This window comes from Nematostella vectensis, chromosome 14 (genome assembly GCF_932526225.1).
Source record: "Nematostella vectensis chromosome 14, jaNemVect1.1, whole genome shotgun sequence".
Lineage (NCBI taxonomy): Eukaryota > Metazoa > Cnidaria > Anthozoa > Actiniaria > Edwardsiidae > Nematostella > Nematostella vectensis.
In genome coordinates, this window is record NC_064047.1 from 7,440,554 (window position 1) to 7,466,291 (window position 25,738).

Consider the following 25,738-nt stretch of genomic DNA (forward strand, 5'->3'; position numbering starts at 1 on the left):
AAGAAAATAACTATGAAAATACATATGCATTAACGAGTTGGCTCACAAAGCTTTGATTATTTTATGAAAGCTAATTTTTAAACTTAGTTAAGCAATGACAAATACGACAACTAGAAGTGAATTACTAGAGTACAAACGGTAACGCCTGTTTTGGAGCCCGCGCTGCATAACCGTTGGTTACTCCTAGTACATATGCTTTTGTTATACTTGTGTTTTTATGGTAGAATAAAACTTTGTTAATATCATACATGTCACAACACAAATGTACTTGCAATCCTTCAGGCATCGAAGTCAACCCTAAGCGCAGGGTCTACTTGGAAAAAAAGGGCACCGAACCCTTTTGAATTAATGCCACATCAATTCTTATATCGACTACGAATTCAAAATTTGCAAGCGGAAAACCAGTGTATTGATCATAAATTATCATGTAGTCACAGTTAATATGTGGCGTCTAGCTATCATACCAAGAAAAATAGTATCATGGGATCTCAAACAATGATGCTGTACAGGTTGCACCTTTCATACCTCTGTGAAAGAATCGCCATGATATGTTGGTAGACATATAACAAAATTCTGAATTTATTGACACAGAATTAAAACCAAGTTTGAACCACAAAAGAGCCGAGGCATCCAACTAGAAAAAAACAGTACCATATATCATTGGAATCTAAAAAAATATGAGCTACGCCCTCCAAGATTCTATTTAAACAATATGTCGCTGTGCCTTCTGCTAAACGTATTCTTATTTTGTTACCACTTTTTTGTTTATTTCTCCTTATATATCTCTGTGGCTAATTTAGGTATAAAATATCGTGGCGCTTGGTGAATACTGGGTATAGCTACAGCTCTTGTCGTCGTTAGGCGATAAGATTCTATTTTGTTTTTTTAATAATAATTATCCGATATTGTAATGCGGCCAAAAGAAAATGGACCTAGAAATTTCGGGTTAAAGGTGTCCTTACCGGAGCATGCTGCGGAAAAGGGAAAATACATTATATAAATCCCTGTAGAGCCTTACTGCGGTTATATTGAGAGAGAAGGCGAGGAGTCATTTCTATCTGCACAGACAAAACTTTTTCTGAAGGTAAGGTCTGAAAAAGAAGGAAAAGGAAAAGTGGAAAGTATAAAGACTTTTTGTTTTCATGCACAACAGTTGTTGTGTAACAATATTTTGTTACATTTATATAGCACAATTATCAACTGGGCATTTTCAACTGCGCTGTACTATTCGATGCATCCGGGAATCACTGTTAACTAGTTTGATAAGTTTTAATCTTATCGAAAAGGAGGCAGCTAACCAATAAAAGGGGTGCCTTTCCCAATTCTCTAAAACCTTTCAAACGAAAATGGCACTATAGATTTTATGCCTCTTTTATGTTAGGAAAACCGCAGGCCTTTTTTGTAATTACGATTAGAAATATGACCAACCATTTTTACTGTTGCTGTAGAAAAATGATGAAAAGCACAATGAACCTTTTTAAATCGTGAGTACGCGAAGCGTAAGAACGATTTTTGTCAGACCTCTTCTAATATCACAACTTTCTACCAATCAAAACGAACGTTATACATGCTAGCTTATGAGCTTTCATAGGTAGCCCAGGCTCAGGGCGAGTGTAGGTTTATTACAGAGTTTGTATGAGGGAACTGAGCTTGTTTACAGTTCTTCTTGAAATATATATATTCTGGTTAATTTTTTGCATGTTTTTTTTTGTTTTCGGTAAGTGAAAGACCTATGATGAGATAATGAAGCGTTGCACGAGCGACAAGAAAACATGGCCATATGAGAAAAACTGCATATCTTATTTTGCAACGGCAGTGGGTCCAGTGCAGCATTTGCAGTGTGACTTGCTTTTGGAGGTGGCGAAAAACTCAAAACCAAACCCGGTTGCCTTGTGCCGATAATATACGCTAGTGTGAACATGAATTTTGTGGTGAAATTCACGTTTGGTTTTCAAATGAGCTAGACCCTGCCTGAGATCTGCAATTTGTTTGGGCCCTTGGCTTAGCAAGAGAAAGAGTTAACCGCTTCAGGACCACCCATACTTTTTTCCCGTACACGACGAGTAACACAGACACAGAGAGATAAGTAATCAAAATTATAAAACTAGAGGAAAATTGTCCTTTTGATTGCTGAAATCTGGATCACAATCACGAAGATTGTGATCCAGATTTGACAGAATGACAGAAAAAGCTAGCAATTCTTTTCTAAAAATAAAACAAACAAAAAATATTTGTTTTTTTTCCAAAAAATGCCGAAAAATGTTAAATCGAGAAAGACCAAATGTTTGAACTTGTCTCAATTACACATATGCTTTATTGTGAATCGACATGGTAATAATATCATGACATTCAATGACAGAGATAAAGATATTTTAAAGTAAGAAAACAAAATTTATTTTCATGGGAAGCCGGTCAAGTGTCGCGATTTGTAGGAGACGATTTTTATCAATTGTTTCAAACTATTTCCACTTTAGATTAGGCAATCGAGGTAAATACCTCGAGTCCCTTTATGAGTGTCTAGAGCAGGTTTAATTACGTCTTGAAGTAAACAGTGAGTCTCTAAAGCAGTTAGCAGATAATTCTTATCAATCAGGTGTCTCTGGTCTCTTCGGGTCGCAAATATAAACACGAGTAAAAACAGCGAAATAAATCCAACCTGAAATGATTTCGCACCATTACTGGGTAGAAATTAAGGCTGTGGTAAAATATGCAGTAATGAAATCGCGAATCTGGCTTTCAACAGAACAAATAACATGTATCTGAGAGCTGGAATCTCAAAATCCAAGATGGCGGCCAGGAATTCTGGTAACTAAGCATTTCGGTGATGTAGGATGGCAGGCTAGATACTTCGTGTAAGAAAAAGGCCTATGTAAGGCCGGAATGAGTGCACTAAAGAAAGAGACAAACAATGGCATATGGGCTTCCTGGTTATTGCGCAAGAATGCCCGTTGTTTGCCAGTTGCATTTGATAACTGGGCTTCCACAGGTATCCCAATAATAAAGATTATTAGGGGTTTTGGAGTCACTTAAACCCTTCAACCCTTGGAGGTTATTTAGGTTACTTCTCGTTATCGTGTCGTGTCGGGTCCCGGGATCAGTTGGGGAATTTTGAGGTCCTGTACAGTAAACGGGCACATTTCGGCACTCACAAAGCCAAAATAGAAGGCATTTCGGCAGTTGAAATCAGTACCACACGTAGCTATTTTCAGCACTCAGCACCTCTTAGGTCAGTACCACAAATATTTTGGTACCTCATAGCTCAAAATGGATTTAAAGCCATTTTGGTTTTTAGGGCCATAACGGTTCTTTTGATTTTTACAGTGTAGCAAGACACTAGAAGAGCATAGAAACTTCTGAAGGCTTTTACCGACACAAAGTCTAAATCTCTGACGAAGTTATCACTGATCGATATGAAGACGCATCTCCTATCACATCTCGTTGTGCTGTGGTGCGTTACCCTCTGTGCTCTGGCATCAGGAAAGGAAATTCAAGACCAGGAACTAGGGACCAAGGACGAGCGGGACTATCAGTTGGAAAAGCGTGCAAGCGATGATCTCGAAAAACGTGTAAAAAAACTGGAGGAAAAGTGAGTAAATTTGACATTCGAAACCGAGTGTATGTTGCATTGAATTGTGACAGTTACTTGATTTTTTTCTTTTTCTTTTGGATTGGAATTGAAGACTGGGATTCCCTAGAATTTAAAAGAACATGTTCAGCCTTTGGTCAACAACACCATAAAACAGTGACATCTGAAGAAACAAACCACCCATTGCCGGCTTAGCTTACTAGGGGCAATTATTGTATCCAAAGTTAAAGTTAAAGGCCTATGAACCACGATCGAAAGTCGTCTTTTCGGTCAATGAAATACAACTGTATGAACAGTATATTATTTTGTGGCAGTGAGCGTTGCGTCTGGCGGCATTTAGAGAACAATTTCCATTCACCGAATGTTACGTTTACCCTTTGTTCGTAATCATTCAATGTGGCAAGCGTAGCTGAAACATACAATAAACGATATATTTACCAAAATAAGTTGAAAAACTTAATTAATCCTCTGTTCGTAGATTAACATCATTGTTTTCAGGAAATTAATCGAGAATGCCCAAGGCTAAATATATATTTCTATCACATTAATAAATAACTATAATTAAATCATTCTATTATTATTTGTTTGTCTGCCTTATGGCACACATATATTGCTTCAATTCAGTCCCTCACCCAGGATTTTTCCTGGGGGGGGGGGGGGGGGGGCGAAATCCGAAAAAATGGACCTAATTTTTCAGTGGGGGAGAGGGAGGGAGTTCTCTGATACAATTCTAAACAACTCCGAAAGAACAAAAAGGGATTTTTTTTATGCCTTTGCATTATCTTCACGGGACGTTTATAGTCGGATTTGGCTACATACCAGAGTGATCTAGCTTATGATTTTTAGTTTTAGTCTATTGAGAACCAAGAGTGGACTTCTAGCCGTTGTGGGGGGGGGGGGGGGGGGTGCTTTCGCACCCCTACACAACGGCCCCCTGCACACCCCTGGGTACAAGCCTGCAATTGCTTTATCTAGCTTAGCATTTTTCTCCATCATTTTTTTTCAGAATCGATGCTCTTTTTAAAGGAGGGGTAACTGTCCCGTGGCTTAGAGGTAAGGCAAAGTCGTTGTCAGTTACACATTTATTATTGTTTCAATACAACCTAACCCTAACGAAAAATTATCATTTTTAGTCGATTGGTTTGTTTTATTGGTTTGCATAGATCATATTGCCTGTTCTATGTTTCGCTGTTTTATTTTTATTCAGTTTTAGTTTTTTTATTTCTCATTTAACTTCTTACAGGCAGGGATGGACGCGATGGAAAGCCAGGTGGGTAATAAACTAGACCCTGTGCGCAGACGTTTATCTCACCCTGTGTTGTGACATGTATGACAAATAAATCATTTCTTACAAAAACAAGTTGGCTAGAGAAAAATATTACACTCGTTATCAGTCACACGTACACCCTGTGCCTTTTGTCACAACTGTGTTTTGGTGGACGTCAATCATGACTTGAATTTTTCCAATTCTTCATCTGTAAGAGCTGTCACAGATCGATCACAACTAAAACAACATCAAAGTGGATCGCCTTCTTAGCTACAGTCACCAAGAAAATACCGATAAACACAAAACCAGCAGTTAGTACGACATGTTTCTTGGCTTTGCATTGTTGTTGATTCAGTGCGTTGCGTATGTATATCTTGTCTGCTTTCTTGACGCCTGGTACTTTTCGGCGCTCTCTCATTGGTTAGCGGTCTAACGGCCGCCGTAACTGCGAAATGGCTTCCGTCAACAACCAGTCGCGACTCGGAAACGAAAATCATAAGGTGCACGTGTGACTGAAAAACGAGTATAAAAGTGACATATTACAAAATGATATTGTTTTTTAAGTGAAATTATCGTGGAGTCCACGAGAAGTCCTTTTGAGTAGTCCTTATCTATCATTTGGCTGTTAGAACTTCAAAAATTGTTGAACTTACCGTCGTCACACGACATGGAGTCATGGTATTGGCCACCAGTTTGTTTTAGTCGAATTTATCGAAGGATTCTTTCCAACATAGATGATGTAATAGATGTCCTCGAGATTTTCATGATTCATGACATTTTTTACAAACAACTCCTTGAATGAAAACGTTCCCCTGCTAGCAGGGAGATTAGAACGCTTTGCTTCAATCAATTTAATAAAAAAATCTCATGAAGAATGAGGGAGAGTTTGTCGTTTTCAAGAATATACTTCACAGGAGGAATTAAAGTGATCATTTCTAGCAACTGGATGAGTCTCGTGTATTTCTATTGTTGTCAGTATTGTGTCCATCCCCAAAAGCACATACTGTGAACTTGTCTCCCTCTGTGGAATTCATTAAACCCTGATGCCTAGCGTAAAAAGTAATATAGGCAATTAGGATTATTTCTTCATTCCTTAGCGCTTAGGGCATTTAACTCTTGAAGCATTCTTGATGCAATCTGACTAAAGTGGTCGGGAGTTCAGTCAGTACATGATAAGTATCACCGGTATTAGGTTTTGCGTTAGTTATTACAATTTGCGGCTTACGGTGCAGTATTTTCAAATAAACGGTGGATGCTAACAGGAATTCTTAGAAATCATTTTCTAAAAGAGCAATGATCATTATATTTCTTCTTTTTTTTTCGTTGAGATCGGTTTGGTTTATTTTCCCTTTCATTTGTTTTAATGTTTCGTCCTTATCATTGAAGTTTTTAATCTATTTTTCAGGCAAGGATGGACGCGATGGAAAGCCAGGCGGGTAATAAACTAAAACCTGTGCGCAGACGTGCATTTGAGCCCCTGTTTCGTGACAGGCATTAAAAAAAAACCACACACATTTGAAATTATTATGACAATTACAAGTATCACCGGTATTACATTTTGAGTTATTATTACATTTTGCGGGGTACGGAGCAAGATTTTAAAATAAAGGCAGTTTTATGATTGTACTAAGTAAAGTAAACATCTTTGAATTACCCATGATTCACAGGTAGAGATGGAAAGGACGGTAAACCAGGAGTGGGCGATTTCTGGTTAGGAGGACGTGCACTGCGGCGCTCGTCGAAAAAATTAATTCTAAACCCATCAGCGAATCCGTTAACTAAAAATGTTTAAACCGAATAACCTGGCAGCAGAAAATCAAGCCGCTCCACCTTTACGGGAGTAACTACCCGAGGGTGCGCTGGGGTTGGGATTCGTTGTATAGGCCGCGCACATTTGACCGTTTGTGCACTTAGTTGCGGGGTGTTGTCCGCCGCATTTATAAAACTTATTGTCGAACCTGCACCCGCCAAGTGTACTTGGTCCCAGGGGTACCTATTGGCTGCCCGTTGCCTTAAGAGCCGACATTTTTGTTGATCGTAATAATACCGATCCATGCAATACTACGCTGTAATCACGCGAACCGTTTCGCCGTACGTTTCGCCGTATCGCTTGATACTTCACCCAGACCATATTTAAGACTCCATTGTCAGGTCAGAATATTTTTTTAAAGTTTTACGATTTTATTTCGTAGTAAAGTGAACGGCTTATTTCAATCCCATATGTTTACTGTAAACCATGGCACACACAACGTAACGTGAACCACTATTATTCATTCATACACACAGTGAGCTTGGGGTACCTGTGGTTGAGGCTGGGCCGTTTTTTTGGGGGGGACATTATAAGGCTGAATATGTTCTTAACGATGTTCTTAAATTTTAGTGTATATAAGAATATAATACCCAATGAATTATTAGGAAGAGAATTACACTAGTGATCAATAGCAATAATAAGGTTGTTACTATGAGCACAATTTCATTCTGCAATTTAGAACGCATCAGGGCTTAGGCTCGATTTCCACATGGTTTCTGTGAGCCCGCTGTATGTTAGTAGGGTCGATGAGGCCTAGCGACGGCTGGGAATCGAGCCTAATCAGGGCTAAAAAAAGTCTCAGCAGTGCTATCTGAGCCTCGGAATTTAGTTTCCTGTTCTGAAGATACTCTCAATTTGCTTGCATTAATTTTTATTGATATCCTCAAGGCCCTAAAGGAGCGCCCGGTGCTAGGGGGAGGACTGGTGCGAGGGGTCCCCCCGGTCCCAGGGGGTCCTCTGGTGTACAGTACGTGCGATGGGGGAAGACCTCGTGCCCACGCTCTGCGCGGCTTGTCTACAAAGGTGAGATCTTCGTCCTGTTCGCTAGTCTGCTAAGAACGACTACTAAGCAGACTATCTGTGTTAAAGAAATAGAGCTTTATTTATTTAAACAAAAAACGAATAATAACAAGTCTTGGAAATATAAAAAGAGCAACATTTCAAATATACTGGAATTTTGATATTGATTGTAAAGTTACATATGTCACGTGACTTGACTTGACTCCGCGCATGTAGAATAATAGTAAGGCTGTTAAGGGTGTTGGGACATATCTCGTTACTTAGACCCTGTCCCCACGTATACGTTTTCGTTTGAAAACGCAATCTTTTTGCTCCGTTTTTAAAAAGATCCGCGTCCCCACGAAGCGTTTTCATTTTTATACTACCCGTCCCCACGAAAACGCAAAAACGATACGAAAACGATAACAAGTTCTACAGCGCATGCGTACTCGCGCGCCAAGTGGACTGGATCTGAGTTATCAGGCAATCGTTTTCGAAAGGTTCCGTTTTAGTCCGTCCCCACAGCCCTGAAAGGGTATCGTTTTCAAATTGTTTCACTCTGGATACCGTTTTCAAACCGTTCCATTTTTGGTACATATTAGTCAATCTTGTTTTAAAAACTGTCTGGAGCTGAATTTACGAAAATTTAACGAAAACAGATACCTCCCCCTTATTTTGACTTTTTTCACAGCCCGTCAAAGTGAAACACCGCTGCACCTAGTATCCAGTGCATTGCGGACCCATCTCTACTCCCTCATCGTTGTGCTGAAGCCAGCACAATTTGATGGTTGCTTGTATTTTTCAATCAAAAATACAGATATGAGCATATCGGGAATGTGCTGTGCTTATGGATGTTTGCAAGAACTTGCTTTTTACTTACTTTCACCTGCTTGCCACTTTTTGTTCTGGTTTCAGAGTAAAACGAAACAGGACAATGAAATTAAGACTTTGATGGAAAGATTAGCATCCAAGGAGCTTGAACTAATAGAGTTAAGAGAGAAGTTGACGAAGTCTGAGGAAGAAAAAATGGCCATTTTGGTAAATATCAGGGCGTTTCCTAACACTGCGAATGGAGCAACACAGAGTTGAACATCTTGTTTCTATTGCTTCTTGTCGTTTTTTCTAGTCATAGATTGACATCTTTTTTGATGATAAATCTGCGACCACTTGATCTCTTAAGTCAATCTTTTCGCCGCCTTTCTATACCAATTCAGCTTTTGATTTCTTCATCCTTGATTATTTACTTGAACAGCACGACATGACTGAAAAACATGACGTGACGCGTCAAATAAGCCCATTTCACATCGAATAAGACGGAGAATTTCTCTGAGTACTTAGTAACTTATAGCAAACAAAATATTAAAGTGCGACATTTTTTAAATTGATGCGAATTGATTTGTAAAGTGTCATTGAAATTTGAGCTTTTCGTCCCTGAGCTGATACACAGGGCAATGATGATCAAGGAAAAATTTTCTTTAAAAAGCAAAAATCTGGTTATGTGCACTTCGGCCTCACGTTATTTGTGTCTTGAAAATAAGCCCGTAATACAAGGAACCTATAGCCATTGTATGAAATTGTGTCTTCTCTCTCTATCTGGAATTGCGGGTTTTCCAGGTTTTTTTCGTCATGTCGAACAGCACTGATACTAAACCTAGAGCCACGGCGGTGATGTTAAAGCATAGCCGTTGCCCTAAAGCTCAGTGGATCCCACTTTTTTTTTCTATTTCGGTTAATAACACATATTCCTCTTCTTATATAAGGGTAAAGCTCAACAAGAGGGTGATATCAAAAGTCTGATGGAGAAAATAGCGTCAAAGGAAGCAGAACTCAGAGAACTAGGAGAAAAATTAACGAAATCTGAGCAAGAAAAGTCAGACGAGCTTGGCAAGGTACTGTACGTCCGAAAGAGTCGCAAAAGACAATCGCTGACTTTTTTTTACTTTTCATTTAGGATTCCAGTGTTTTTTTCAGGTTCTCTTGGCTTTGCAGGCCACTTCCCTGGGTTGTTCTTGTGTCACACACATGCCAAAAAAACTATTTCCTTTTAGCCCTGTTTTACCCATGTCGAGGTTTTTTTTTTTTCGGCCAAAGGGCTGCTGTTGTTGCTCTCTAGCCAGAAAACAAATTTTTGACAATTTGTTTTTCAAACCTCGACAACTTGTCCTTAATTACGTGTCCTTATTATACATGTTAATATTTTTTGAAAATGTATCGGGCATTTTGTCGGGATAATAACTGATAACTGCCCTTAATAACATGGTGTCCTTAGAGCCTGGTTTCTCTGTCTTCAATAACGAGGTGTCCATTTAAAGCGGTTGTACTATGTAATATTGATCGGTTCATTATTTGGACTGTTATAAGGTATGGGAGACAATGACTGAGCTACAATCAGTAATTGAGGATCGCGAAAAATCTATCGACAAGCTCGAAAAAGAGTTGAAAGACCAAGAGGCGAAACACAACAGACAGAAGAACACTCTCGAGCAGACGGTCGCTAAGATGAAGGAAGTGATGGAGAGGAAGGGAGGAGACGCGAACAAAGTCAACGCTAGGGTCGCTGAGCTCGGGAAAGAGCTAAAGGAAAAGACGAAAAGCGCCGAGAAGCTCGTCAAAGGTGCGTGCGGTGATCATACTTAGTACAGAAGACATTCTTCTGACCTTGATATATTTTTTTGTATAAGGAACCGTTCGTTTTTTTAAAGGGGGCGTCGACTGGGCGAAAAAAGGAGGGGCCTTGAAGTTTTTTTTATATATAAAAGATCGGGGGAGCATGAGTTTTAAAAGTATAATAGAAAAAGAGGAAGCTAATACGGAAGGAGGAAGGTTAAAAAAAATCAGATTTTTAAAAAGAGGAGACCTGAATAATAATGAAGATTCGAATAACGCTTTACCCACCGCTCTGCCATTTTTTGAATGATAGAAGGTCACTTGGTGATACACTCGGACATAGCGGTCATTCTCATAAAAACGGCAGCCTACAGGAAACCTCCATTATCGCTCACCTGAAATGATGTTTCCTAAGTTGGCAAAGTGTTACGCTAATCGTAAGGAGATCCCCCACCCTACCTTGAAAATTTCCTTTCCTTAAAGAATGTCGATCACCCACTAATCATTGGAAATACAGCGATTTATTCGCAAGAAAACATAAAAATAACAATCTACGAATGAAGTCTAATATGTTATTGACGATATTTGATTGAAAATATCTCGGTTACTGGCTTGAATTAGCCGATGGAAATGAATGCTTTGTGTTGCTCGCCATTGAGCGGGAGCATAAAATGGCGGCATGATTGGCCTTCTTTAATATCCTAGCGTCGGAGAAACGTGAAAAGGAAGTCGATGCGCTGAAACGCGCGCTTCAAGACCAGGACCAGGTAATGGAGGAACAACAAGATGCACTGACCGAGCGACAGCTGGGGATAGAGTCCCTCACAGAGGAGTTGCGTACACTTAGGGACCAGAACACATCCACAAATTCTCTCTCCGCCGAGGTGAGTATGCAATGCTAGGATATCAAAAAATGGTTAAGCATTTCTACGGAGTTTCTAGAGGTTAGTTGCCTAGACTGGGATAGGAAATACGTCGTCATAAAAGACTAGAACATTTACTACGTCTCTAGAAGTAAGTTTTCTTGGCTGGGATAGGATAGTCGGCATGGAAGGCTTAAAGGCCTTTAAGGAATCTCTATTATTCCGCGGAGGTGCGTATCTAAGGCTGGGAAAGGAAATACGTTGTCAAGGAGGTTTTGAACGCGCAAAGGTAATTTTGCGTGTCTTTGATATTAGTTACACGCCCTCAACCATAACCTAAACCCCCTTGACTAAAAGTCACCATGTATGACGATATTCTTACTAATGTTGCGTTTCCACATGCCAGATTCGCCGACTAGAAGGCACGCTATCCGTTTACATCGAGGAAAAGGTCCAGCTACAGCGGGAGCTCGATGCGCTAAGGAAGACAGAGGCGGGAATCGAGGTGTCAAAGGTATGAATCCTTGTGGAATATAAAGCTGTTTCAGTCGTTGTTATTGCAAGTAGGGGCGAGCATTTATTGACATTTCTTATTCATTTTGAATATTTTCGCTTCGGGGACAGACGTGTATGTTTATGTGATCTACTGATATAGATCGTACTACGCAACTTGCATTAGCTACGCATGTGACTTTGGTTGCAAAAAATGCAAAAACCTTAGCTTAAAGGAGGAGCGTCACGGTAACTCGCAAGACGGGACGCCTGTGTACTATTTTTCAAAATAGCCGAGATAATACTCGAACAGAGAGAATGACATATATTTAAGTTGTGTTAACATATGCAATAAATAAACCTTTCACTAAAAGTCTTACCAATGATATTATTCTTGTCAGCATTTAATATTCGATAACCCTTCTAATAAAGATACTGAGTACTCGCTTCGATCCAAATTCGTGCCTGATTTGACTCCCAAAAGTGATCGCTGGACCTCCACTCGCTTGCTAAACCTCACAAACGACTCCAAATTTCATTTCACTTATTTTTTTATCAGAAAACGATTATCCTTAAAAATAAAACGCTAGCTAATAAGAAAAAAGACATTTTTTGTAACAGAAACTTGGATTTAGCTTTCGGATGGGCAGTAAAACAGAGAATTTTGAAGATTTATCAACGGCACTTTTCCCCCTTCTCAGAGATCGATCCGGGCTATACGTTTCGGAAGGCTAGAGAAGACGTGACGCTTCTCCTTTAAAAACCCTACAGTCTTCGTAACTTTTAGTGTCCTTTTGTAAGGATGGAAAATACATTTACTAGATAAGGTTGAGAACCAAACTTCGCGAACTTGGATCAAAGTGAATCTGCAAGGATTGAATGAATGAAGAATACCTTGGTATGTCCTCTATAGCTAACAACGACTTCCTCCCAGGTGGAGATCAGTCGAGATTACGAGATCGAGAAAAGTGAGATCTTGGTAAAGCTGGAGCAGAAGGAAGGAGTGATCGCCAAGATGAAGACCCAGCAGAAGAGCTCCGACTCGGCCGCCGCCAAGGAAAAACGGCTGCTTAAACAGCAGTTAAAGGAGAAAGAATTCGAGATCAACAAACTCAACGAGAACTTGGAAAAGGTTAGGATCGATAGTTGTTGTTTTTTCTGGTGACACACTCGTCACGTGACTGTAGCCTTGAGCTTTTATTGGTCCATGGCATGCAACTGTTACTGACTTGAGCACATAATGGTAACAAGGTATACCCTTTTCCGTAGTTTGGATGAGTATTGAAAATGACCTTAATTGGAGCAATGCCTCTGTATTGGTCTCTTTTCTATTCTTTGCTAGAGTTTAAAGTTATGGTAAAGGTGATAAGGTGGGATATGGTTAAACAATTGCCGTAGCAAGTTTTTGGAACTATGATCTAAAAATGAAGGGGTGGAGGTTTCAGTCGTGCATCTTTCTTCTTCTTGTCTCCAAGACGTGCATGATTTTTTTTCCTTTGTGTGCATTTTCTGTCTTGTTTGGGCTGCTTGCATTTTTTCATTTTTTTTTTATCGTGTGTGTTTTTTTTGTTCCTTAACCACCACTCCCCTCCCCCTTCACTGTTCTAATGTTCCGTCCCTAATGGATCCCAGGCGGAGCGCAAACAGAAAGAGTACGAGGATCTGATCCAGCTGAAAGACGTTGATGTTCGCAAAGCTGCGGAGGAAAAGGAAGGCATGCTCAAAGCCATGCGCGAGGCGTTCGAAGTGGCCTCCACCAAGAAGACCGAGTACGAGAACAAACTAGAGTCAGTGCGGAGAGAGATGCAGGTGGAGCACGAACGCGAACTCGCGCGCGTACGCGAGAGTCACGCGCGTGGAAACGCGATACACGAGAAGGATAAGGAAAGGAAATTGGACATAAAGGAAGAGTCAGTGCGGAGAGAAATGCAGGCAGAGCACGAATCCGAACTCGCGCGCGTACGCGAGAGCCACTCGCGTGAAAACGCGACACACGTGAAGAATGAGGAAAGGAAATTGGACACAGAGGAAGGGCAAGTGACAGTACCTCAGTCGCCAGGCGAAGACAAGAAGCTGGTCGTTCAGGTTGAGAAACTACCGGTGAGTCTGTGAACAGCCCTGTCACGCAAATAACTTGTCACGCAACTACCTTCTCATGCAAATGTCTTGTCACGCAAATGACTCGTCGCACAAATAATGGCGTTATGCCTTGCCAACCAAATGCCTTTAACACTATTTTTTTTGTCACGAAATTATATACTCGTGTACACATCGCCATGCAAGTACCTTATCACCATCGCAAAAATCTGGTAACGCTAGCTTTACCACACTACCACCCGCTCACACAAGCGACAACATAACAGTGATTTACTACTTTTCTTCTAAAAACAACCATAGTGTACCGCTTCTGTTAATTCATTCAAACACTATTGGGATGATTTCAGTCGGATGTGAAGACTAAAGTTCAGCCACTCAAGAAGACTGGAGAGATGAAGACTGAAGGAATTGAAGAGCCGGCAAGTACCGGGCCCATGAGACGCCTCGCCCAGCGCAGACCTGCCAAGAACCGCACTTCAGACGAGTCCACCACTTCCGAGGATAGCTCTACTCAGGTGAGTTGGCCCCTGTTATTACCAATAACATGGACCTGCTGACTCGAACCTGCCGATAACTGGAACCAAATGATAACTCTGACGTACTAATAACTCGCTAAAATGTGCAAAGTAAGAGAAAACTGCCAATGGATGTTAGCGATAACTAGTTTGCCTTCACAATATAAGATTATTAACAAAAATAAGGATTTTGACGAGCTATGAAACATTTTCCCTATCCTACCGAGGCCGGGAAGTGTAATTTTCTTACTAATCTTCACACATTTTCGAATTTCATTGTTCTGCCGTCGCATCAATGCTCAAGGGTTGTAAACATCCCGATAAAAGCTACTATTTTCATCACGGGCGATTTTACGAAGCCTCTAGGATAAACACACCCATTCCGTGTTAAATTTAATTTCAAAACATTGACAGGAAGTACCAAACACTCTCTACCGGAAACACTTTAGCACTGCTAGAATTCGTCGGATTTCGGATTCAAGACTTCAAGCTTCTACATGAGCCTTCCTAATGGTTAGCGGTCCTCTGCATGAGAGTTAATGCCAATCGCCTCTTATCGTTTTGTCTAGGATCGCATTGAGATAGACGTTACTCCCATCATGGGACGTAGACGAACTCGCGCCGCCACAAAGGGCTCAAGAAAACGCCGAAGTAGCAGCGAGCTCTCCCTTGCCGAGGTGAGTCACGCAATGATGTGTCACGCGTCTCGCTATGGTGCGTCACGCAACATTATGGGTGTGTATATTGTGATGTTTTAAGCGTAACACTACGTTTTGTTTTGATTTGGTCACACTTTCTTGTCACGCATAGAATATTTGTTACTGTAATTCAATTTTCAAAACCGAATTTACCAGGGCGAAGTTTCCATAGATACTTTGCCGCGTTTGTATGTTGTTGTTTTTACCTTTTTTGTTTTTGTTTTTGTTTTGGAGGATTATCTGTACTCATATTTTTATTGATTTTTTTTTTCGTGATCAAGGCCCGGTTTTTCATGTTAGCGGGGTTCTACTTTTACTTACTCTACTTCTTCCTGTGGTCAAAGCAAAGTTATTCGTGTTAGCGAGATCCTACAATTTCTCATCTTGTTCTTCTTTCTGTGATCAAAGCGGATTTGTTCGTGTTAGTGAGGTCCTTCTCTTTCTCATCTTGTCCTTTCTGTGATCAAAGAAAAGTTGTTCGTGTTAGCGAGGTTGTGCTGTACGCATCATGTCCTTCTTTCAGTGATCCATGCGCAGCTGTTCGTAATAGAGAGTTTCTACCGTACTTATCCATCCTTTCTTCTCAGATCAAAGCGCAGTTGTCTGCCGCCAAGTGCCGTAGGATGGACACAGATGACGAGACTCCTGGGTCTGTCTCCCGCTCTGTGTAAGTCAATTTCTTAATAATAATCACATAAAAGCACGGACGTGGCCTAGTGGCTAACACGTTGAGCGTGTAAGGGAGCTAACTGACTTGCGAGTGACTATTTGCTACCACACAAGCAGGTAAGAAGACAATAAAGGCTGTTACTCACTAGGAGGCAAGCGTAAGCACAAAACAAGTGAAAATCGGTCAAACACAAGCGGAAGAAAATCAAGCAGTTGCGTTCTTGCGTTCCAGTGAGGATCGGAAAATGCGCTGCGCTTGCGCTTACGTCCAAGTTAAAGCCAATCTTTAACAAAGCCATTATTTATTTATTTATTTATTTATTTATTTATTTATTTATTTATTTATTTATTTATTTATTTATTTATTTATTTATTTATTTATTTATTTATTTATTTATTTATTTATTTATTTATTTATTTATTTATTTATTTATTTATTTATTTATTTATTTATTTATTTATTTATTTATTTATTTATTTATTTATTTTTCTAGTCGAACCCGCTCCACCGCGGGTAGGACGAGCTCTGTGGTCAAATCACGACCGAGTACAGCACGAAAAACATCCACGCTCGTCACGCCTGGCAAGCCTCCCCTCCCTCTAACTCCCAAGGTGAGACTTGGTAATGATATACGCTAAGAATGCTACAAGGTGAAACGTGGTACTGGTATACGCTAAGAATGCTACAAGGTGAAACGTGGTACTGATATACGCTAAGAATGCTACAAGGTAAAACGTGGTACTGATATACGCTAAGAATGCTACAAGGTGAGACGTGGTACTGATATACGCTAAGAATGCTACAAGGTGAGACTTGGTACTGATATACGCTAAGAATGCTACAAGGTGAGACGTGGTACTGATATACGCTAAGAATGCTACAAGGTGAGACGTGGTACTGATACACACTAAGAATGCTACAAGGTGAGACGTGGTGCTGATATACGCTAAGAATGCTACAAGGTGAGACGTGGTACTGATATACGCTAAGAATGCTACAAGTTGAGACGTGGTACTGATATACGCTAAGAATGCTACAAGGTGAGACGTGGTACTAATATACGCTAAGAATGCTACAAGGTGAGACGTGGTACTGATACACGCTATGAATGCTACAAGGTGAAACGTGGTACTTGTATACGCTAAGAATGCTACAAGGTGAAACGTGGTACTGGTATACGCTAAGAATGCTACAAGGTGAAACGTGGTACTGATATACGCTAAGAATGCTACAAGGTAAAACGTGGTACTGATATACGCTAAGAATGCTACAAGGTGAGACGTGGTACTGATATACGCTAAGAATGCTACAAGGTGAGACTTGGTACTGATATATGCTAAGAATGCTACAAGGTGAGACGTGGTACTGATATACGCTAAGAATGCTACAAGGTGAGACGTGGTACTGATATACGCTAAGAATGCTACAAGGTGAGACGTGGTACTGATATACGCTAAGAATGCTATAAGGTGAGACGTGGTACTGATATACGCTAAGAATGCTACAAGGTGAGACGTGGTATTGATATACGCTAAGAATGCTACAAGGTGAGACGTGGTACTGATATACGCTAAGAATGCTACAAGGTGAGACGTGGTACTGATATACGATAAGAATGCTACAAGGTGAGACCTGGTACTGATACACGCTAAGAATGCTACAAGGTGAGACGTGGTACTGATATACGCTAAGAAGGCTACAAGGTGAGACGTGGTATTGATATACGCTAAGAATGCTACAAGGTGAGACTTGGTACTGATATACGCTAAGAATGCTACAAGGTGAGACGTGGTACTGATATACGCTAAGAATGCTACAAGGTGAGACGTGGTACTGATATACACTAAGAATGCTACAAGGTGAGACGTGGTACTGATATACGCTAAGAATGCTACAAGGTGAGACGTGGTACTGATATACGCTAAGAATGCTACAAGTTGAGACGTGGTACTGATATACGCTAAGAATGCTACAAGGTGAGACGTGGTACTGATACACGCTATGAATGCTACAAGGTGAAACGTGGTACTTGTATACGCTAAGAATGCTACAAGGTGAAACGTGGTACTTGTATACGCTAAGAATGCTACAAGGTGAAACGTGGTACTGATATACGCGAAGAATGCTACAAGGTGAAACGTAGAACTGATATACGCTAAGAATGCTACAAGGTGAGACGTGGTACTGATATACGCTAAGAATGCTACAAGGTGAGACGTGGTACTGATATACGCTAAGAATGCTACAAGGTGAGACTTCGTACTGATATACGCTAAGAATGCTACAAGGTGAGACTTGGTACTGATATACGCTAAGAATGCTACAAGGTGAGACGTGGTACTGAAATACGCTAAGAATGCTACAAGGTGAGACGTGGTACTAGATATACGCTAAGAATGCTACAAGGTGAGACGTGGTACTGATATACGCTAAGAATGCTACAAGGTGAGACGTGGTACTGATATACACTAAGAATGCTACAAGGTGAGACGTGGTACTAATATACGCTAAGAATGCTACAAGGTGAGACGTGGTACTGATATACGCTAAGAATGCTACAAGGTGAGACGTGGTACTGATATACACTAAGAATGCTACAAGGTGAGACGTGGTACTGATATACGCTAAGATTGCTACAAGGTGAGACGTGGTACTGATATACGCTAAGAATGCTACAAGTTGAGACTTGGTACTGATATACGCTAAGAATGCTACAAGGTGAAACGTGGTACTGATATACGCTAAGAATGCTACAAGGTGAGACGTGATACTGGTATACGCTAAGAATGCTACAAGGTGAGACGTGGTACTGATATACGCTAAGAATGCTACAAGGTGAGACGTGATACTGGTATACGCTAAGAATGCTAACAAGGTCAGTCTTATTTCTGATATACGCTTAAAATACAAGTACTAGTTTTCCAATATTAGTTTTCCATGAATGTTAGAGAGGCGTCACTGATAGTCGAGGTTTCTAAACAAGGCTCTTTATTTCAGAATGAGAGCAGCACTTTAAGTCTTGCGGAGCACCAGTCCGCGAAGAAGAAGAAGAAAGGTTTCTTCGGCAAGCTTTTCGACTCCGCCTGTGAGTCCTGCCAGAAGCACCTTAAGAATTTGGTTTTATTTTGTATAGTAATTTAGTAGAAACTGGTTAATATTGAGAATAAAGAAAGGACACATGAATTGCTCTCAATAGAACCGGATACCGTTCTTTGTTTTTTTAAGCCGCCATTTTGTCTTGGCAGTGATGTTAGTATATGTGATATTATGTTGATGATAATGATTATAATGATACGTTAGGTTTGTAATGTGATAATAATGATGATGATGATGATTGATTATGGGGATTATGATGAAAAAAGATATTATGATTTATAATAATGATAATTATAGTGATAATTTTATTATGTTATGATGGTGATGTAAATGGTGATGATAACAATGATTATATATTTTCTCCTAGGTGACGAAAACTCCCCTCCCCGAGTTCCGCCATCAGGGAAGAAGAAGAGAAAGCTTCTAAAGAAAGACATATCCGGTCCCATGGACACATTCTCCCCGACGCCCGTCAGAGGCTCAGTCAGCGAGGCGAGCAAAGATGACCCTGCTAGACGATTAATCACTCGACAATTGCGCTCAAGAAAATAATAAGAGAAATCAGCATATAAGTGAGGTGTCCTTTTATAATTTACAAAAAAAGTCTGGATTTTTTTAATCGGAACTTTTCCAAACAATCGTAATAGCTAATAATATAGTTGCAACTATAACGCTATTTGAAACCCACTACCATCAATTCACAGAAAATGTCTGGATCTTTTTGATTGGGGCTTTTCCAAACAATTTGATAGCTGTTAATATAGTTACAACTATAACGGGTATTTGAAACCCACTATCGTCAATTATTATTTACTGCCATAGAACTTGGACATATTCAAATTTGGTCTGACTGTTTAAGATAGTGTTCTTGGGAATACATCTTCACCAGCGGAAAATAATAGAAATCGCTATTTTTAAAAAGAGGAAGGGGGGAGTTAGTTAGCAAACTAGATTATATGTTGTTGTTGTTTGCATATTTGTAAGACATTTGAAATATGTTTTCGTGAACCCAAAAGAATGAGTTGTGTCATTGGGGAACAAAAACAAGTTGCTAATACGTTGCTTGTCACCGTGCTGAACTTTATAGAAAAGAAACACAGTTTAGATGAATCAGGAATGTATTGTAAATACAAAGTTGAAAATTGGAAAAATAAATGTAGAGAAATATACTGTTGTAGCCGTTTTGATAAGCAGTATAATGAAATGAGTTATTCATTTTGTTACGCTCATCTTAAAATAATCAAATCTCAGCAGCCTAGCCCCAGGCGTTTTTACCGGGTTTCCTGTGCTCGGTGACGAACCGTGAGGTAGGTTGGGGGCTGGGACGAGCTCACCCACAGAACGGGGAGATGGTTTCCTGTGACGTCACAACTCTTACCATACACAGGAAACCCAATAAGAACGCCTGGGACTAGGCTTAACAAATCTCCTTTATTTCGTTTCAACAAGGGCTCTTCTTTCGTCCCTGCGATCGGTATAAAACACAGCTCGATTAATTTAAAGCCGCATTGTCACCAGTTTACTTCCGGAGGTCCGTCGGAAACCTCAAAAGAATCTATTAGAATCCGCGCTGTAAAACGGGCCATCCGCTCTAAATTATCAGTCCTCGAAGAAATTTCCAAAAGACACACTGCTTTTAAAATTTTGAAATATTTTCCGCAGTTTCCGTTAAAAATCATCGGAGATTGTTACGTAATCGACCGGAAGTAAACTGGTGACAATTGAGCCAGTTGGACACATAATTAGCATATTTTACATTTTGAAAATAGGGAGTCATATATCCCCTTTGAATTACGTACTGACTAGAGAGAAGAAAAAGGGTTATTAATTTCGCTATTGTGACGGTTGCACTAAAAGTACCCTGGAAACCAGGCACACTATATATTTTTCGAGCAAAGATGGGCTGACTTTGTTTTCGACTTTCTAAACGAACAGGGTAAAGCGGACTGCCAACATCTCGACCGAACCCCAGGGCACATGAGGTGCGCGCGCAACCGGCCCCTTGGCCGCCAAAAATGGGTCATTTCTTATCGAGGGTTTTTCAAATACTATCTTTTTCCTTATGATGCTAAGAGCGCGCTTGAGTGGCGATGGGGCTCATAGTGTTGTGTAATGATTCGACGGGAGGACTTCTTTTGACTGGGATCGTACCTTTATTCTTATAAGTCAGTAGGATGAAGAGTGATGAGGATTTACAATTTAGTCCTATTTGTAGCAAAACAGGTAGTACGTTTGATTAACAAGCAATGACCACGTGTGCGGAGTGCAGTGATTGGACGGTACTTGACAATGCAAACAGTTACATCAGATATCATTAACTGTCGTCAAAATTAGCGATAACAAAGGAAAGCTTTGAAAAGAATTTAAGGATACAAAACGAATATCCTTTGCCATGAAACTAAGAGAGTCGGTAGGAAAGGTAAAAAGGTTACTTTGGAGAAACAAATATGTAACTTGTAATCGAAAGTTACTGAACGGAAGGGGAAAGAACTGGTCGCTCAAGTAGCGTAGGTGTGATGTTTGCTGACGTAAATTAGCATAGATAATCAGATTGCCAACACTGCAGAGCTAATCACCGCCTACTTGAGTGTGGGCGATCCTACGTGCTGTGCTAATGATACCGGCAATCAACGTCCGACATCTAAAGGAAACTATATAAACAGAAGACTTGTAAGTTTACCAACTTAATGGGAAGTTGAAGACAGATAAGTCCCAAAACATGGTACTGTACAGGACCCGAAATTATCACAGGACCCGAAACGATCCCAGGACCCGAAATGATCCCCAAAACTACCCCAACTGATCCCGGGACCCGAAACGATACCGAGGAGTCCCCGAAATCAACCCCACGGAATTGCGGTAATGGACAAAGGGAAAGCAGGAGAAAGCACTTCCAATTCTTAAAGCATAATTAAGGGTTGACAGCGAATCTATTTCTAAATAACATGACTTAAAAAACTTAAATTCCAATACAATACTTCTATTTTTTACATTGCCCCGGCGGTAAACCCGTAAACAGAGTCCAAAACAAATACACAACTTTTAATTGCTACTGAAAGGAGTACAACATAAACATAGCACAGCCAAAGCACAGCCTTGCTTAGAAAAACCCAACTTTTGACCTTCGAAACATTTGCAGTTCCAACACATGACTCTGACACTATAAATCTCGATTCCGGTAAACATCAACCCTAAAAAATCTATATTCATATTATTTATTCTCGCCTGGTTCTTCAAATTACCATCACGGGAATTTTATTTGACCCCAATTGCTGACTCAACCAAGCTGTCGAAAGCTGTATTTTTCGCGCAGTCGTATATAAAAATCTTAATACTATGGTTTTAGTTTCAAATTTCTGGATAGTGACAAAAATGACGCAAAAATGTTTCATATGTTTTTAAAACTGAAAGCCAATCCTTCCACATTCCTTTTGTTTGTCCATTACTGCAATTCCTTGGGGTTCATTTCGGGGACTCTTGGGGATCGTTTCGGGTCCCGGAATCAGTTGGGGTACTTTTGGGGATCATTTCGGGTCCTGGGATCGTTTGGGGTCCTGTACAGTACGACCCGATAAATGTCACTAATTCTTATAATTAAACGAACAACTTCCTATTCAGCTAAAATCAACAAAACTAACAATGCCGCAAGAATACTTTCAACCTTGAACAACCTTTTCAGCTAGAGCAAATATCTTAACTTTGTCTATTTGCTCACTACAATTAGCAAAATACGGATTCATTCTAACATAACCTATCATAACATGGTCTCCCCCTTTGAAGACAAGCGTCCCCGCTTGAAAATTTGATATATCATGTATATGATTCATGCTAAACTAGAGAAGATGTCCGATAAAAGATAATTTGAAAATCAATGCTTATATAATTTTTTTGTTTGTTTTGTTTTTGAAATCCCTGAGTAAATATATGCTGATTTGAATATGATTATAATTAAGCGTGAGTGCTTGTGACTGCTACGGCAAGCTAAACAACTCCAAATTCACCAAAGAGAACTAGAAAATGACTTTCTGTTGAAACAAACGAAGAATGAATTTTACAGTGTGATTGAAAACACTTTTTATAACATGAAATATTTACCAAGCTGAAAGGTAAACGAATATTGTCGCTTACGAATCTCGTATCCGAGCAACAGAAAGTAATAAGTAAATAGAAAGTAGTCCTTTTTGGCTTAGTTGAATGGAGGCCGTAAATAACAGAGCGAGAGAGTGTCCTTTTTCCTAGTCGGAATTCATGCGATCTCGCCGCATGAACTCAGTTCATCCGGGTGGAGGTGTTTAAGTGGCTTGTTAAGCGTAAGTTGCTCTGAGAGGTTCCGTTGGATGTACTAGCTCTGTGTCGTCAACGACGGACGGTCGCTCGAGGTCATGATCCTCCTCGTCGTCCTCCTGTGACTCGCAGCGTGGTTTCTTGGGTGGCGGTACCAACTCAAAATGGGGTTCGTGTGGAGGTGATGAGCGTTGGGGGGGCGTGCGGCGCTGATGCTTGAGGCGCTCGAACATCATGATGATAACAAGCGTATGCCATAAGAAGGACGAAGTTCAACAGTGAGACAGCTACTGAAGCGTATAGTAGAATTTCGTTGAATGTGTTGACCTCAACCTCGCTGATGGCCTCAATGTCGCCGTGGATTTTGTCAATCTGTGCCGTGAATTGTCCATCGAGCACGCGGTACGTCTCGTCTAGCCCACGAAGAATGGTTCATGACGGTGACCGGCGGAATGATAAGCGTACGGAAGTGAAGGTCTAATTGTTTATCGTCCATAACCGACTTCCAAGAGGTATATTGGAGATGAGTCTCTCCAAAGATCGTTAACTCGATTTCCATACGCTGTGGGCATTCGCCGATACCGGACGTAGCGCTCTCGAAGGATACGTTGCAGGGTAAATGGAATACCGCCAGAGGTGTCACACGCATGGGACCATTGTTTGTGGTCAACGTCCCGGATGTTACAGACAAGAAGTAACGTCCGCCGATGTGGTGAATTGCCTTCAGGCTGTCACAGTTCTTTGATGTTATGTGGTGTCGTGGATAAGCCATGTGAGAGTATGGAGATCAAAGGAACCCCAACCAGTTTGGATTTTGAACGACATTAAGAAGGTTAGTGGGGCACAGAACAAACTCATTGTTTGTCATACACTTTGATAGAATGGCATCAGTAACCAGCATTTGATTGTTTTTACATGTGATTAGTAGTAGATTACGCTGAAGAACTGGGCCGGTGAAACAAGTGTTAGATACGTTAAATTTTAAGGGGGGTAAGATTCTCTATAGTACACATGTGTTGTACCGAAGTTACAATTGGTAGTGTGAAAAGAATAGTGGCTTCTAGCTTGCTTTGGGATACAGAGAGCTTTTTGCCTTCGTCCGAAAGCGTAAAATCCACCATAGGTTCCATAAGAAGTGGAACGCCTTCATCTAACAATTGTTTTGTAACTATAAGGAAGGAATCCGTTTCCAATCTGTCCGCCACTTGACGATTGATATAGGGCGGAAGTGAGTCGTATCCCACAAGTGTTTTACTGGCTAGCCTAGAGAATTGTGCGACTGTATCACGGATTTCCGACAAGCGCAGGATTGTGGCGAATGTAGTGTTAATTTCTATTGCGTACTTTGATAAAAACTCCATTTGCATGTTTTTGTTGCAATTGTCCTTTTTAGCAAACTCCCAAAAGGTTAGCCGTCATCGGACAAATGTATCCTTGACAATTTTCATGTCCTCGGACACGCGGTTTAACTTCGTAGCCATACTGTCCACCGTTTTTTATCAAGTAAGCGACCTTGCCGTTACCGATGGTCCAAACGTTTTTCTTGGGTTTTAATAATGTTTTTACAAATAATTCCTGGGTCAAACGGAAACTGCCCGTTTTGGTTGATTACCCGGAAGGGAACGTCTGTCCCTAGAGTTGTGCGCTCGTGGATGGTGGCTGGTTGTGAGCCTGGATTGATTAGTTTGACAGAAGCCAATACTTGCGCTGTTGTAATGTTACAATTAATGTGTAGGTTTTGTGATGGTATAGTGAGCGGAGGCTGTTTTTGAGTGAGCTTGCGATTATCAATATGAGCGGGTGCACTAAACTTTAAAAATGACGGAATGATGAGGACCCGGTGTGTGTATACCGTTGCAGGCTGAGGGACGCGTGAATCTAATGAAGGGAATTCATTAAATGGGCATTAAAAAGGTGCCCTTAGGTTCAAGGAGCGTGACGCTAAGTCTATCTGCGCGTTGTGTTGCATTAAGAAATTTTTTCCAAAAATAGCATCATAAGTGAGGTTCTTGATTACCAATAAATCTAAGGTAAATACCCTGTTGCCGAGTGATAAATCTGCTGTAAGTATGCCTAGTATTGTTAAGCTGTGTCCGCCTACACTCTGTAGCGCTGCTAAACTGGGGGCGGGCAGTTGTAAATTGTTTGCTGTGTTTAGCCGTCGCCAAGTAGACGAGCTGATGCAGCTTATCGCGGCGCCAGTATCTACCAAAAGGTCGATGTCGTGACCAGAGATTTGACCGTGAAGCATTAAATTGTCCGTTGTAAGAAATGAAACATTGACCGTAACATCCGTGCCATTATTTTGGTTGCCAAAATGGGAATTTGAAGTATTAATAATCGTATTGATTTCTGGTAAATTGTCATCGGTCTCATCTGGACTGGGACTCATTGGCTGCTGTAGAATGCTGTTATCCATTCCAAAATCCATATCTAGGATTAATTGATGATTGTCGTTAAACGTTTCGTCGCATATACTGTGGCCTTCAGCCAATACTTGGGGAGTTGGTCCCTCTTCAAAATTAAACATCACCTCTGTGGGTGGAAAACATTTACGAGGCGGTCCTTCGTCGACCTGTATAACCTCATCAGAAAAAAGTGTGCGACGTACTGGTCTGAGCCGATCATTATTATCCAAATTTGGATTGCTTTGTGCATTCTCTTGTGAAGAAAAATCGTTATTATTAATTTCAAAACTCTCCACGGTCTGGTCTCTTGTGTCGGGCGAATCACTGTTCGGGAAGACTGATTCGT

General features: G+C 40.6%; 1 protein-coding gene across 1 annotated transcript; it reads left to right on the forward strand.

Annotated features, from left to right (window-relative positions):
- Positions 1–945: 945 nt before the first annotated feature.
- LOC116608812 (golgin subfamily A member 6-like protein 22) lies at positions 946–19,869 on the forward strand. Its single transcript, XM_048722150.1, has 14 exons — positions 946–1,084; positions 8,578–8,700; positions 9,423–9,551; positions 10,024–10,276; positions 10,975–11,153; positions 11,539–11,646; positions 12,559–12,756; positions 13,257–13,724; positions 14,069–14,236; positions 14,806–14,913; positions 15,522–15,601; positions 16,098–16,215; positions 18,602–18,689; positions 19,068–19,869. Exons 2-14 carry the CDS (start codon positions 8,614–8,616, stop codon positions 19,250–19,252), a joined length of 2,169 nt encoding a protein of 722 aa, XP_048578107.1. The 5' UTR covers positions 946–1,084; positions 8,578–8,613; the 3' UTR covers positions 19,253–19,869.
- The last annotated feature ends 5,869 nt before the right edge of the window (positions 19,870–25,738 follow it).

Coding starts and splice junctions, on each gene's coding strand:
- LOC116608812 (XM_048722150.1), top strand. CDS start 8,614: ATGGAAAGATTAGCATCCAAGGAGCTTGAACTAATAGAGTTAAGAGAG. Junction 13,725..14,068: donor TTCAGGTTGAGAAACTACCG/GTGAGTCTGTGA, acceptor GGATGATTTCAG/TCGGATGTGAAGACTAAAGT. Junction 18,690..19,067: donor CAAGCTTTTCGACTCCGCCT/GTGAGTCCTGCC, acceptor ATTTTCTCCTAG/GTGACGAAAACTCCCCTCCC.